Source organism: Neofelis nebulosa, chromosome 9 (genome assembly GCF_028018385.1).
Source record: "Neofelis nebulosa isolate mNeoNeb1 chromosome 9, mNeoNeb1.pri, whole genome shotgun sequence".
Lineage (NCBI taxonomy): Eukaryota > Metazoa > Chordata > Mammalia > Carnivora > Felidae > Neofelis > Neofelis nebulosa.
In genome coordinates, this window is record NC_080790.1 from 113,638,913 (window position 1) to 113,651,998 (window position 13,086).

At 55.2% G+C, this 13,086-nt stretch overlaps 1 protein-coding gene across 2 annotated transcripts in view; it reads left to right on the top strand.

The window, feature by feature from the left end:
• Window positions 1-10,076: 10,076 nt before the first annotated feature.
• ANGPT4 (angiopoietin 4) overlaps window positions 10,077-13,086 on the top strand; it is a 42,277-nt gene continuing 39,267 nt past the window's right edge. Inside the window, exon 1 of one of the 2 annotated variants that reach the window (XM_058685160.1) lies at window positions 10,077-10,523. In XM_058685160.1, coding sequence (XP_058541143.1) covers window positions 10,212-10,523 — 312 coding nt within the window. In that variant the 5' untranslated portion in view covers window positions 10,077-10,211. The remainder of the gene's footprint in view (window positions 10,524-13,086) is intronic. The other variant, XM_058685159.1, reaches the window with a different exon arrangement.

A 13,086-nucleotide genomic window follows, 5' to 3' on the forward strand; every position in this document is an offset into this window, starting at 1 on the left:
GTGGCCTTGCCTGACTTCAAGAAGGAGTGTCTGGAGGGACCAGAGACCTGGAATCCAAGCACTAGAGGTCTTCACACAACTGCCTTTACATACTTGAGTCCGCACGATTATGTTTACACTTAAATGCTGATAGTTCCAGAAAACCTGAAGGATGAGTCCACTTGGGATACGGAGGGACGGGAGGGAGAACCAAGGGGAAACAGGATGAGTCACAAGTCACATCGAGACCACCAGGATGTGAAAGGGGATCCCCTGGATATTGAGTCCTGCCTGGGATGCTGACATAACATCTCCTTGCGTCTTCGCAATGACTTTGAGGGATAAATAGCCCAACGTTCGTAGCAATTAGCTGAGCGAAAGAAAAGAGCGGACCTGAAGCTGCATCAGCTTTTCCTGTGTAACAAACCATTCTCGAGCTTCAGCGGCTTCAAGCAGCAAACCTGGATTATCCCCCATCTTTCGGTGGGTCGACCAGATGATTCTTCTCCTTTGGGCTGGGTGGTCCAGGATGGCCTGACCAGGCATCTGCGGTTGCTCCCACGTCAGCTGGAGTGCCAGGATGACACGACCACCTGGGTCTCATCGCCCCGCAGGCTAGCAAGGCTTGTTCCCACCCGGGTCCCCCGGGGTCCCAGGTGAGCCAGAGAGCAAACCCCAGCCCACGGCCCCTTTCCAGCTGCCTCACATGGGAAAGGGTTGCATTGGCCAAAGCAAGTCACATGGGCAAACCCAGATTCAAGGGACGGAGAAATAGACTCCGCCTCTTTGTGGAAGGAGCTGCAAAGTCACATTGCAAAGGAGCGTGCTCGCTCCTGGGGTGGGAGGAATCTACGGTCAGTTTTGCAATCTACCGTGAAAACAAAGCCCAGTGTCCCAACAACAAGGAATCGGTTAAGAAAATCCTGGCAGCGCTCCAGCAGCGGCTTTTGCTACCCTTAAACATGTGCTTATAAGAGAAATGTCTGCAGAGGAAAGTCGTTCATACTGTGCTGTTAGGTAGGAAAAGCCGGCTATAAAACAGGTTTATCATTTCACAGCCCTCGGATGCTACAGAGTGAAGCCTGATGACACCAAGGGGTGGCAAGAGTGTGGAGCAAAGAAACCCTCATGTCCTGCGAGCGGGGAGGTAACCCGGTGCAGCGGATTGAAAGCACAATTTGGCGATCTCTTCGTAGGCACACGGGCTGGTGGATAAGATAGTGGCAGGAGACTGGTTAGGAGTGACAGAGAATCGAATGGACACAAATGTCCATCCGCCAGGGGCTGGGGAAATAAAAAGTGATACAGTTCTAGGCTGCAAAGCTGCATAGCAGTGAAAAGAAAATGACCTAGTCAGATCTGTATGTGTAATTTAATTTGGATAGATCTGGAAACCATAAGGTGCAGGCGGAAGACTATGTACATCTTAATACCATATATTTTAATTCTGAAGGCACAGAAAGAGTGTATATTATTTATGGACACGTATATATGTGCTGTCAGCACGGAGTCAGATGCGAGGCTCAAATTCAGAAACTGTGGGATTATGATCTGAGCGGAAATCAAGACCCAGACGCTTAACCGACTGAGCCACCGAGGCGCCCTAATATTTTGCTTCTTTAAAAAATCCGGAACAAACACGCAAAATGCTGGCATGTGCCCACTCCCAGTGATGGATATATGGGGTTGTATTATATTACCCTGTGCACGTTTCTGATTTCTTTTTTCAAAAGATAAATCCAAAATAAGTAAAATACAATGAAACACAATTTAAAAAAGATTCCTGTGTGTGTGTGTGTGTGTGTGTGTGTGTGCGTGTGTGTGTGCGTGTGTGCGCTAGAAAACCCACCCCCAGGGGCGCCTGGGCGGCTCAGTCGGTTGGGCGACCGACTTCGGCTCAGGTCATGATCTCGCGGTCCGCGAGTTCGAGCCCCACGTCGGGCTCTGTGCTGACAGCTCAGAGCCTGGAGCCTGTTTCGGATTCTGTGTCTCCCTCTCTCTGCCCCTCCCCTGTTCATGCTCTGTCTCTCTCTGTCTCAAAAATAAATAAACGTTAAAAAAAAAATTAAAAAAAAAAAGAAAGAAAAAGAAAACCCACCCCCAAAATACACGCATCTATGTGGAGAGGGAAATGGTAAGTGGGAAATACTCCAAAACGTGAGCTATGGTTTTTGCCTCTAGCTGATGACAGCACAAGCTGTTTATTTTTTTCCTTTTGCTAACATGTATTTTCTGACTTTTCTATAAAGGACGTGCTGTGCTTGTCTAGGAAAAACAAACAAAATATATAGGGGCCTGTTGGTTCTCTGGGTCACAGGCTTTTCTGGACCTCCGCGGGGTCCCAGGTTCAAAAATAGATCTGCCCTCTGACCTGGCAGGCTCATTCTTCACATCCTGGAGCGAGTGCCAGACGCGGGCTCAGAGGCAGCCTGAGAAAAGACGGGCAGGGTGGTGGCCCCGGCTGAGCAGCTCGGCCACAAGGAGGCCTGTCCTCTACCCTGGGCCCGTCAGCCTCTGGGGCGGCCGAACCAGGACACTCCCCTTGTTCAGAGGGGAAACTGAGGCCCGGGCGGTTGCCCCCAGAGGGACAAGCGTTGCTAACCGCAGATGTAGCTGTATCTGACCCCATCTTGCCAAGACCACCACGCTAGGTGACTTTGGACAAATCCTGAAACATGTCTGGGCCAATTTCTGTGGCCGCCTCAATGGAAATAATCCATAAATATATACATTTAAAGTTTATTTATTTTGAGACAGAGAGAGAGAAAGGATGGGAGAGGGACAGAGAGAGAGGGAGAGAGAGAGAATCCCAAGCAGACTCCGCACTGTCAGAGCAGAGCCCGATGCTGGGCTCGAACTCACAAACCCCGAAATCGGGAGTCGGCCGCTCTGAGCCATCAGAGGGTCTAAAGGACATTTTCATGCCAAGAGATGCTGGATCTTTCCAACGATAGCAAGGATGATAACAGCTACCTACGCTTGGGCACTGACGTGCCAATTACTTAAATGGCGTTTTCTCATCCTACCCCTGCAGCTGCTGTCGAATGGAGTCGAGTCAAGCCGTCCCCACTGAACCCGGCCAAATTTGTACATACATGAGGGGCGCCTCATATGTACATATGTATATGTACATACAAGCTGGCCAAAATTGTACATATATGAGGGGCGCCTGGGTGACTCGTCTGGTTAAGCATCTGACTCTTGATTTGGGCTCAAGGTCATGATCTCGCGGTTTGCGGGATTGAGCTCCGCGTCAGGCTCTGCGACAACAGTATAGACAGAGCCTGCTTGGGATTCTCTCTCTCTCCCTCTCTCTCTCTCTCTCTCTGCCCCTCCCCTGCTCTCACACACACACACACACACTCTCTCTCTCTCTCAAAATTAAGTCACTCTAAAAAAATGTACATATGTGAATAAAATCGCACTGCCATTGTTTAAAACCGCAAGCGTTAGCTGCGTGGTTTAGAAACTGCTGGTAACTGGAACTCAGCCTCAGCCCCCAAACCACCCCCACCTTGCTAAGGAGGGACTGTTCTCCCTTTTCAAAGATGGGGAAATGGAGTCTCTCAACCGAAAGGAGAATCAAGATCCAGTGCCAGGAGTGAGGGGCTCGTAACTGATAGGCCTGGGTCACAGGAGTGACCTCAAAACCCAGCCTCAGGTCCCTTCCGATTCATCAGCTGTGTTGTGGTTCTGGGTCCGGGGTGGCAGAAAGCGGAGGCAGGAAGCAGTTGACAAACAGACCATTGTCTTGAGTGGAAAGTCTCACAGAGACACCGCGATTCTTGCTGCACAAGATTCGCCCCTCGACCCCTGGGGACGCTGACAGGCCGCCCCCGAGGTAGCCAGCGGCCCCCGAGCCCCCTGCCAGGACTTGCCGCACTGCCATAGTGGCCCCCACGAGGCGCCCAGGTGATGTCCTCGGGGCTGTGCACAGCACAGTGCGAGAGGCTTCGGGAGCGCCCCCAGGCTGCCCCACTTGCCACCCTCGGTTATCACCCTGGGCGTTGACATGCAGGGAGCAGAAAAGGAAGGGGGCTGGGAAAGAGCTGGGTTGTGGGGATGAGGCCCAGAGTGGGAGACTCAGGCTGGTGGCTTCATCTTCTTCGGATCCAAGCACTCGGGGAGCCCCAATTCAGCACGTGATTCTCCAGGAATGATCTCGTTCTCCCTGTCTTTGTTCCCAGGAGCGGGAAGATCAGTGCTTCCAGGAAAAGAGATTCCAGGGCTCGACTTGGGGCAAGTTGCCTCCCCCTCTGGGTGTGTTTTCTCACAAACTAAATGGGAGGTAAGGACGCATGGTGTCCCCGGTTATGCCAAGGCTCCACTCCCCCCCCCCGGGGGGGGGGCTGTGGCGGCAGAGGAAACCAGTTCACTCGGTCAGTGGCCAGCACCCGCCTCCTTCTAGTCCCTCTACCCCAGAGTCCCTTGAGAAGCACCCTACCCCTCCCTCAATCCCTTTCGGTCCCATGAGGTTGACCCCACCCAAGGGCACCAGGGCTGGGCACATGGCCCAGCCTGACCAACCAGAGCATCTCAACCCTCTGGCTACAGTATTTGGTTCAGGAATGTCTGTGTGACCCAAGCCAGAACTTTCCCAAGAGCTATCAGGAAAGGGGCATTCTGCCTCAGGGCAGAGGGATTGCTAAGTCGAGAGACTGGACCTGTTGCCACCACTGACGGGGGTAAAGGTGGTGGGAACTGTCAGAGGATTAAGCCAACAGGAAAACAAGGGCTTAGAGCTGAGGAAGAAGAAAAAAGGAGGATTCCTAATAACATCTGAGCATCTGGATCCAGCTATGCCTGAAGCTAGAAACCCCTGTGCTTTTGAGTTACGTCGGCCAACAAGTTTTCTTTTTGCCTAAGCCATTTGAGCAAAAGCCAAATTCTCCAGGTGGGTTGAAGTACTTTCTCCATGCTCTGGCTCCATGATGACGACAGGCTAGCAGAGGGAAAATAAACTGGGGAGAGGGGGTGGTTGTTGCACATATTTGGAGAAAAGACCCAAATAGACATACCCGAGACAGAAACTTCCTGTTGGCCCTGCCCTGGAAAGGGTGACTTCCTTAGCCTCCACTTTGGGACTCCAGCTCCAGCCCCCACCCTAGAGTGGTGACTATTCATTCAACAAACGCTCATGAGAACCCACTATGAACCTGACCCTAGGCCAGGCAACAGACACAGAAATGGAAAGGTGGTCAGTGACCTGGAAGGGTTTTCAGACTAGAGGGGGACAAAAGTCTGCAAACAAGCCTTCATAATGCAGGGTGACGCTTTGACGGGGGACACACAGGCAAGGAGCATGGGGATCCCAGAGGTAGAGGGCCTATTCCTACTGATGTAGGGAGGCCATGAAGGAAGGCTTCCCGGAGGAGGTGGTGAAGCCTGAGATAAGACCCAAAAGACAGGCAGAAGGAAAACCAGCGACTAAAGGTGGAAAGGATTGTCCAAGCAGAGGCAACCTGGAGAGTGACGGCGGGGACATGATGACATTATTGGGCTGCCATGGATGGAGTACTTAGCATGTGCCAGGCTCTGTGTTAAGTCTTTTGCGGGGATCAGCTTTTTCATCCTTTTAACAACCCTATCGGGTAATTACTAGCATCCACCGCATTTGACGGAAGCAGAAACTGAGCGACAGGCAGATTGAGCACACGTTTGGAGGCGAGAAAGCCAACATTCCAGCCGAGACAGGCTGGCTCTGGAATGTCCAGAATAGCGAAGAGGGGGCAGGGGGAGAGAGTTACAGGATCACACTGGAAGAGCAAGTGTGGTTGGGGGGGAGGAGAGGGGGTGCGGTGGGGCAGGGGTTACGGGAGGCTCCTCTCCCCCCGGCAAGACTGGCTACCTAGTTTGAGGGGTCCAGCGCAGAACGAAAGTGCCAGATCCTTCGTTCAGAATTTCCTAAGAATCTCCAGACAGTGACAGCAGAACATTACACAGAACATTACCCTTCCAAGCGTGGGCCCTGTGTGACCGCTGGGGTCACACGCCCACAAAGCCAGCCCTGCTCCCGGGTTTCCGTCCCGGGTGCCTGGCGAAGGTTGGGCGGTTACCAGTGACCGAAGAGTCCAGAAGTCCGTCTGGGGCACCGTGGGGGGGAATAGAAAATGGGGAGTTCTGTTTGAGGCCTTGAGGTCCAAGTCCGGAAGGCGGATGGCTCTGGGTCTGGCGCTCACAGGTGAGGTGGGGGCCGCAGGTCCGCGCGCAGAGCGCCCAGGATACCAAAGGCCCCTCCGGCTACAAAGTTCCGTTGCCAATGGACCCCGGATGATGTCTTTCCGGTTCCCTTTCTGGGTCCTGCCACCAGCTCCTTCCTGCAGCCACGCTGGCACCAGCTGCTTCTCCCGGGGATGGCTGGCTCCCATTTTCCTGAGGGCTGGAGATTCCTTTTGTAAACCCTCGGCCTCCAGGCTAGATTTGTGTCCAACCTCCCTCAGACACCGGCCTTGGGGACCTGTGTTGAAAGATCCTCAGCAGGGGCGCCTGGGTGGCTCAGTCGGTTAAGCGGCCGACTTCGGCTCAGGTCATGATCTCGCGGTCCGTGAGTTCGAGCCCCGCGTCGGGCTCTGCGCTCACAGCTCAGAGCTTGGAGCCTGTTTCGGATTCTGTGTCTCCCTCTCTCTGACCCTCCCCCGTTCATGCTCTGTCTCTCTGTCTCAAAAATAAATAAACGTTAAAAAAAAGAAAGATCCTCAGCAGCCTGGCAGTGTGTAAGCTTTCCCTGGAGCTCACCTCTGCGAGATCTCCGGGAGACGCGGGTAGGGTCCGTTGCACACTCTCACCATGAGGAGGAATCTGCAGCCCAAAGCGGTCAGCCACCTGCCCCCGTGTCCGTGTCAGCCGGGCTTGCTGTGTCAGCGCAGCCCCGAGGAGGCTCCCCAGCGTCCCAGCCTCCTGCTCCACGTCGGCCGGACCCGGAGAACCTGGCCCAAGCACTGCCTTCGTTCATTCACTCACCCTGTTCCTTCATTCGGCAGATATTTCCTAAGAACATACTACGCAACAAACACTGGGGGCGAACAGAGAGAGATGAGTGGTTGGTGACGCAAGTAATTAACCGCTTAGCACCTTGAGAAGGGCTAAGACAAAGGGTGGGACTGTGAAAGGGGGCTCAGGGGCCGGGGTGGGGAGCGTGTGGCAGTCCCCTTGGCTGTAGCGTTTCCCAGCCATGGCTACATCAATGCACCTCCCGTCCCGTGTGCTCTTCTTGGGACAGTGACCTCCGTCAAAGGGTGTGGTCTATGTTCCCTGCCTTGAACTGGACAGACACTGACCAATAGAATACGCCAGAAGCTCCGCTCAATGACTTACCCAAGCCTAGGTCTTGTAGTGCAATGTGACTTCCACCTGGCCCTCTGGGGACAAGCGCCTTTGTAGCCCTGAGTGGCCGTGTAAAAGCCTGGCTGCCTGAAGCCACTCTGCTGGACCATGAGGGAGCTGGAGGGGTGGGGGAGAGGGGGCATGCCCAGGTGCTGACAGAACATGGAAGAAGCCTTTGGAATGACCCTAACTCTGCCACCAGCCAACTGCAACGTCATGAGAGACCCAAGCAGACGGCCCAGCTGAGCTGGCCCTGAATTCCTGACCCATAGAAACCTTGAGAGGTAATAAATGTTGGGTTTTTTTTTTATGTTTATTTATTATTGAGAGACAGAGGGACACAGGGCATGAGCAGGGGAGGGGTAGAGAGAGGGGGAGACACAGACTCTGAAGCAGGCTCCAGGCTCCGAGCTGTCAGCACAGAGCCCAACGCGGGGCTCAAACTCACAAACTGCGAGATCATGACTTGAGCCGAAAAGTCAGTCGCTTAACTGACTGAGCCACCCAGGCAACCCCCACCCCAATGGTTATTTTTGTTTTAAGCCACTGAGTGTTGGTGTAGTTGGTTGAGGGCCACAGTAACTGGAACACTGCTGAAAGGTAGGGTTGAGGGTGGGTGGACCGAAGCGCTCTGGACAGAGACAGCAGCATGTGCAAAGGCCCCGAGGTGAGAAGGAAGCACTGAAATGAAGGTGCAGAGGCTGCCAGGGCCATCTCCCAAGCTTTCCAGACTCTTCCTTTGATTCTACCCACATTTCTCCAGCAAACAGGTAATCCTGTTTCCTCTTCTGTACAGAGATCCATGAGCGTAATAACGGGACCATGGGAAGAAAATTACATCTCATGCAGTCATTCATTCTCTCCATCAGGAAGATTAAATGCACGAGCCTGCCCTCCTGCCCCAGCTCCAGGCCACGCATCTCCACGCTGTGTGACTTCGGGCAAACCACTCTCCTGCTCTGTAAAATGGGGACGATCGCGGCACCGGCCTCGTTGGGCTCGCACCGCGGGGCTCCACCAACACAAGACAGTCGCCCTGCACTCTGGGCTCATCGGTGCCAGACGCCAGGATAAACCCGTGGCCAGCATTGACATGCATCTTCCTCGCAAGGTCGGGGGTGGTATGACCCCATTTACAGCCGAGACAACTGAGGCAGAGGTGAGCAAGCAGGGTCTGGAGCACGCAGGAAGTTCAGTGAATGCTGGTGGCTGATAACCAGCGGCCTTTCCTTTTCCTGCCAAAGCCCCACACACCTGGTTTAATGTCCTCAGTCCCCCGGATGCGCTCCTGGTTCCCCCTGCCCCCAAGCAGCCTGCCCCATTCAAAACTCCCTAGGATTTGGGAAAACAAAGGGGAAAAAACAATAGCAAACAGCTGGTGGGGGGGGGGGTCCACTCTGGGAAAAGCAGCAGAGAAAGGCGGAAGGCGGTGCCCTGGAGAGAAATGCAGCCACTGCTGGGTACCTCTTGCCCCCCTCACCCCCCACCCCCGCCACGTCCCCACAAAACAATCCTGTCCTGCTCTGGTGGGCGGTACATGCTAGTGGGTCGGGGGAGGGGAAGTACACAGCAACTATGACGCTGATAACAGCAATAGAAAGCATTTATGTAGCACTCACCCTCCGCCATCCCTGCTCAAACTCACTTAGTTTTCACACTCTGTGAAGTGGGTGGTGTTATTTTCCTCAGTTCGCCAAGAGGAAACAGAAGCACAGAGAGGTTAAGCGACTCGTCCAAAGTCACGCAGCTGGTCTAGCCAGGATTTAAACCAGGAAACAGGTAAACAAGGGAATCAGAAGGTCCTCAGTTTCCAGGCTGAGGACTCGCATACATTCATCGTGCAAGAGGTGGGGTCTACCCCGCTGGGGCAGGATGTAGACGCATAACATCGTCAGCCGGCCACCCAGGAGCCGGGGCGGGGAAACCAGCCACCTCTGACCCCAGGGCTAGGAGAGACACTTCTTCACCAGAAGCTATTCTCCAAGCAATCCATTTCCCCCCCTCCAGCCAGAGGCAGTCCTAGAACAGTGTGCCCCAGGACAGGACAAACCCTCATTGCTGTCACATCTGCTGAGCAGGGCCACCCCAGGGCACAACATCCCCCAGGCCCCACGGGAGAAGGGAGGAAGGGAGCCAGCTCCCTGCTGGGAGCGCCCACTTCCCTGGCCTCGCAAGGATTTTCTTTCTCTAGAAACAGATTGGACTCTCTGCCTCCTTCCAAGCCTCACCCCTCTGCCCCCCTCCTTTTGCTCTCTCCGGGGGTCACTTTGCTCATGTTCCAAGCACTAACATGGAATCGGAGTGTATGTGTGTGTGTGTGGGGGGGGGGAAGGTAGAGGGGGAGAGGGAAGGGGAAGGGGAGCTGAAACTTGAGATCCCAGCCTTGGGGGCAGGGGGGGGGGGGGGGGAGGTTGGAGAGAGACAGAGAGACAGACAGAGACAGGAAGAGAGGGTTCACTCGGGTTTGGTTTTCCGAAGCAGGCAGCTTTGGGGGTTTGGTGTTTGTGTCTGTGCGTGTGTGCGTGTGTGTGTGTGTGTGTGTGTGTGTGTTGTTTTCTTTCTCACAGGGAGGCCAGGCCTCCCCTGGATAGTAGATAACTCAGAGGGGAGGCCAAGCGGGGAGAGCAGGCCCGGTGCACGGGGACCGGGCAGCCTCGGGCAGGAGTGAGGAGGAAGGAAGGGAAAGGGTTAGGGGGTGTCTGCGGGGGCGGGGAGCAGAGGCGGTGGGAGGAAGCAGCCGTGGTATTTGGAGCAAGTATAAATAGCTGCCCTGGACAGAGCTCGGCCAAAACAGGGGTTTGCAGCTGCAGAGGCTCGGTGGGCAGGCATCCCGGGCCCGGAGCCGGGCGGGGAGCGTCGGGGTGGGGGGGGCCCTGACCCGACACCCCTCACCATCGCCGCATCTCCGGATGCTACCCCGGCCAGCCATGCTGCTGGGCGGCCTCCTCCTCGCCGCGGCCGCCGTGACTGTGGCCCAGCGGAGGGGGCAGGAGGCGGCCGGGCGCCGCCGGGCGCACCGCGTCCAGCACGGCCAGTGCAGCTACACCTTCGTGCTGCCCGAGCCTGAACCCTGCCCACCCGAACCCGAGGCCTTCGGGGGCTCCAACAGCCTCCAGAGGGACTCGCCCGCTGCCGCTGCACTGAACCTAGGGGACTGGCCGGCCCAGCGAGTGCGACAGCTGGAGAAGGTGCTGGAGAACAACACGCAGTGGCTGCAGAAGGTAAGGGCGGGGCCTACCCAGGGGGCGGTGGGCGGCCCGGGGGCCTGTCCCCACGGACAGGGGGGCGGGGGTGGGGGGAGCGTCCTCCCCGGAGGCCTTCCCCGGCACGAAGGCCAGGCCCAGGCAGCCCTTGTCTCTGAAGTGTACAGATTGGGGTAGTGAGGAACAGAGAGGGGCAGCGATGGCCCTGGTGCCGCACAGCAAGGCTAGGCAGGGTCAGAGCTGGAAACCTGGCTGCCTCACAGCCATTCATTCGCTCATCCAATAGAAATCCACGGAGCTCCGATCACAGGCCTGGCCCATCCTGGGTGCGAGGCATGTAGCAGTAAACAGAACAATACGTCCCCTGCTGGACGGGTGGGGGAAAGAGGCCAGGAAGAGATGTGCAATAAAAATCTGCTATGTGAGACGGTGAAGGAAAATGAAGGAGGGAAGACGGCAAGCAGTGGTGGGGTGGCTATTTGAGGTCAGGTAATTCGTGAGGACTTCTCGGAGGGGGTGGCGTTTGAACCCAGAAAGCAAAGTAAGGTAAGGGAGCAGCCCATGCAGGTACCTGAGGGGAGGGCGTTTGCTACAAAGGGAGCAGCAAAGGCTGTGAGGTGGGAACGCTGTCAGGGTGCCTGGGGAACCGGGGGGACCAGTGCTGCTGGAGCAGAGAAGGACAGGAGAAAGGGGTGCACCAGGAGATCTGAGAGGGGAGGGAAGGCAGGTCGTGTCGGGCCTTGGGAGCCACGGGGGGGGACTCTGGCCCTCTCTTTCTCTGAGCATCAGAGCCAAGTGCATGGCTTTGAGCAGGGGAGACACCCTTGATTTGCTTTGAACAAAATACACTGTAGGGGGCAGGGGGCAGGGTGCATCGGGAGAAGAAGGCTGCTTAGCCACCGGGCAAGAGGCAAGAGGGGCCTGGAGCAGGACCGGGCTGGGAAGATGAGGATTTATTCTGACGGAGGAACATCGGTCCTGCTGATGAATTGGGTGCTGGGTGGCAGAGCGTGAGGAGCTGAGGACACCCCTCGCTGTTTTGGCCCAAGGTCAGGGCCACTCTAGGGCCTTCTGCCTTTGTGATTTTGGTCGACACTCAGCACCCGCCGTGTGCCAAGCCTTCAACAAGGCACCGAGTACAGAGACGAATGAGGCAGGTTTGGCCCTGCACAGGCATGGGGGCTGGAAAGGCGTCCCGTGGGTTCCAAGATCAGGTTGGCAGGAGCCTCTAAGTGGCGGCAAGGAAGGGAGAGAATGAGCCCTGGGCCGCAGGTGCAGAAGACGGTCTGAGCAGTGGCACGGGGTGGAGGGAGGTAGACTGCTTCCTAGGGCCTTCAAACGGATTCAACAGTACACGGTGCCTCTCCAAGCATCAGTGCCTTCTTACTCCTTGGTGTCTAAATTGTTCAAAACATGTGCCCAAGCAGCAAACAATGTCCACTCCCCTGATACATGCATATTTACTTAATATTTTTGCACATGTACCCATATTAATATACGTCCAGGGCATAAAACAAAATGAAATGGAACCTTCCATTTTCAAAAAGATGATGTACGAAATCACGTTCGTTGAAGTTCTGATAGTTTCCCCTGCTTTCCGAAGGATTGCCTTGAGCACACCCTGGGTTTATCCATCACCAAGGTGGAGAGACTACCCTACAAATATCCAACCAAACTGCTTTGTGCATACTCACATATACACTCGTGTGCACCCACACTTAACCTCCTGTCTTATTCTTGCCCTAACCATCTAGCTCTTCAGCCCCCAACTCACCATCTTCTCCTTGTCCCTTGCCCACTTTCCCTCCCTCTCGCCTGCCCTGTCGGCTTGCCACATCTCACCCCTAGATCCCTCCCGAGGGAGTTCTTGGCCTCACGCACTGGAGCCAACCCAGTGGGGGCTCTGTGCTGCTCTGAAATCTGTGTGTTTCTGGTTCCACGAGGGCCATTTCAAACCTCACCTCCTCCTCAAGCCCCCGTTTTTATTGTCCCCCACCCTCCCACCAGACCAATGACCCCCTGCTTCAATGAGAAATGTGGCAAAGGGAGAGCCACTCTTCAGCTGCCTGCCCCACACCTGCAGATTCACCCGTACATCCACCAGTCCCCAGAGCCTTTCTCCAGCTCAGAGGGTAGGGGTTCCTCTATGGGCCAAGGTCTCTTTTCCTTTCTAGGATGTAGATCCCATCCCCCTGCAGCCCCTGAACCTCCCCAAGCCAGCTGTCCCCTTCTGTACTCTCCCTCTGCTGATTCTTCCCCTTCAGTGTTTAGTCCCATATAAGTATCTTCCATGGTAAAAAGAGAGAGAGAGAGAGAGAGAAAGAGAGAGAGAGAGAGAGAGAAGGAAGAGTAGAGCAAACAAGCCTCTTATCCAACTTACACTATCTGACTTCTGGTCTGGGTCTCAGAAGTCCACACAGTCTGCCTCCACTTCCTCACATCCCACTTACTCCTTCCCCCAAATGTCACCTCCCACATCCAATGGCCATGGCTCGGTCTTCATCATACTTGATCTCCTGACAAATTCAATGTTGCTGACCAGCACCATCCTTCCAGAAACTGTCTCCATCAGCAAGCCCTC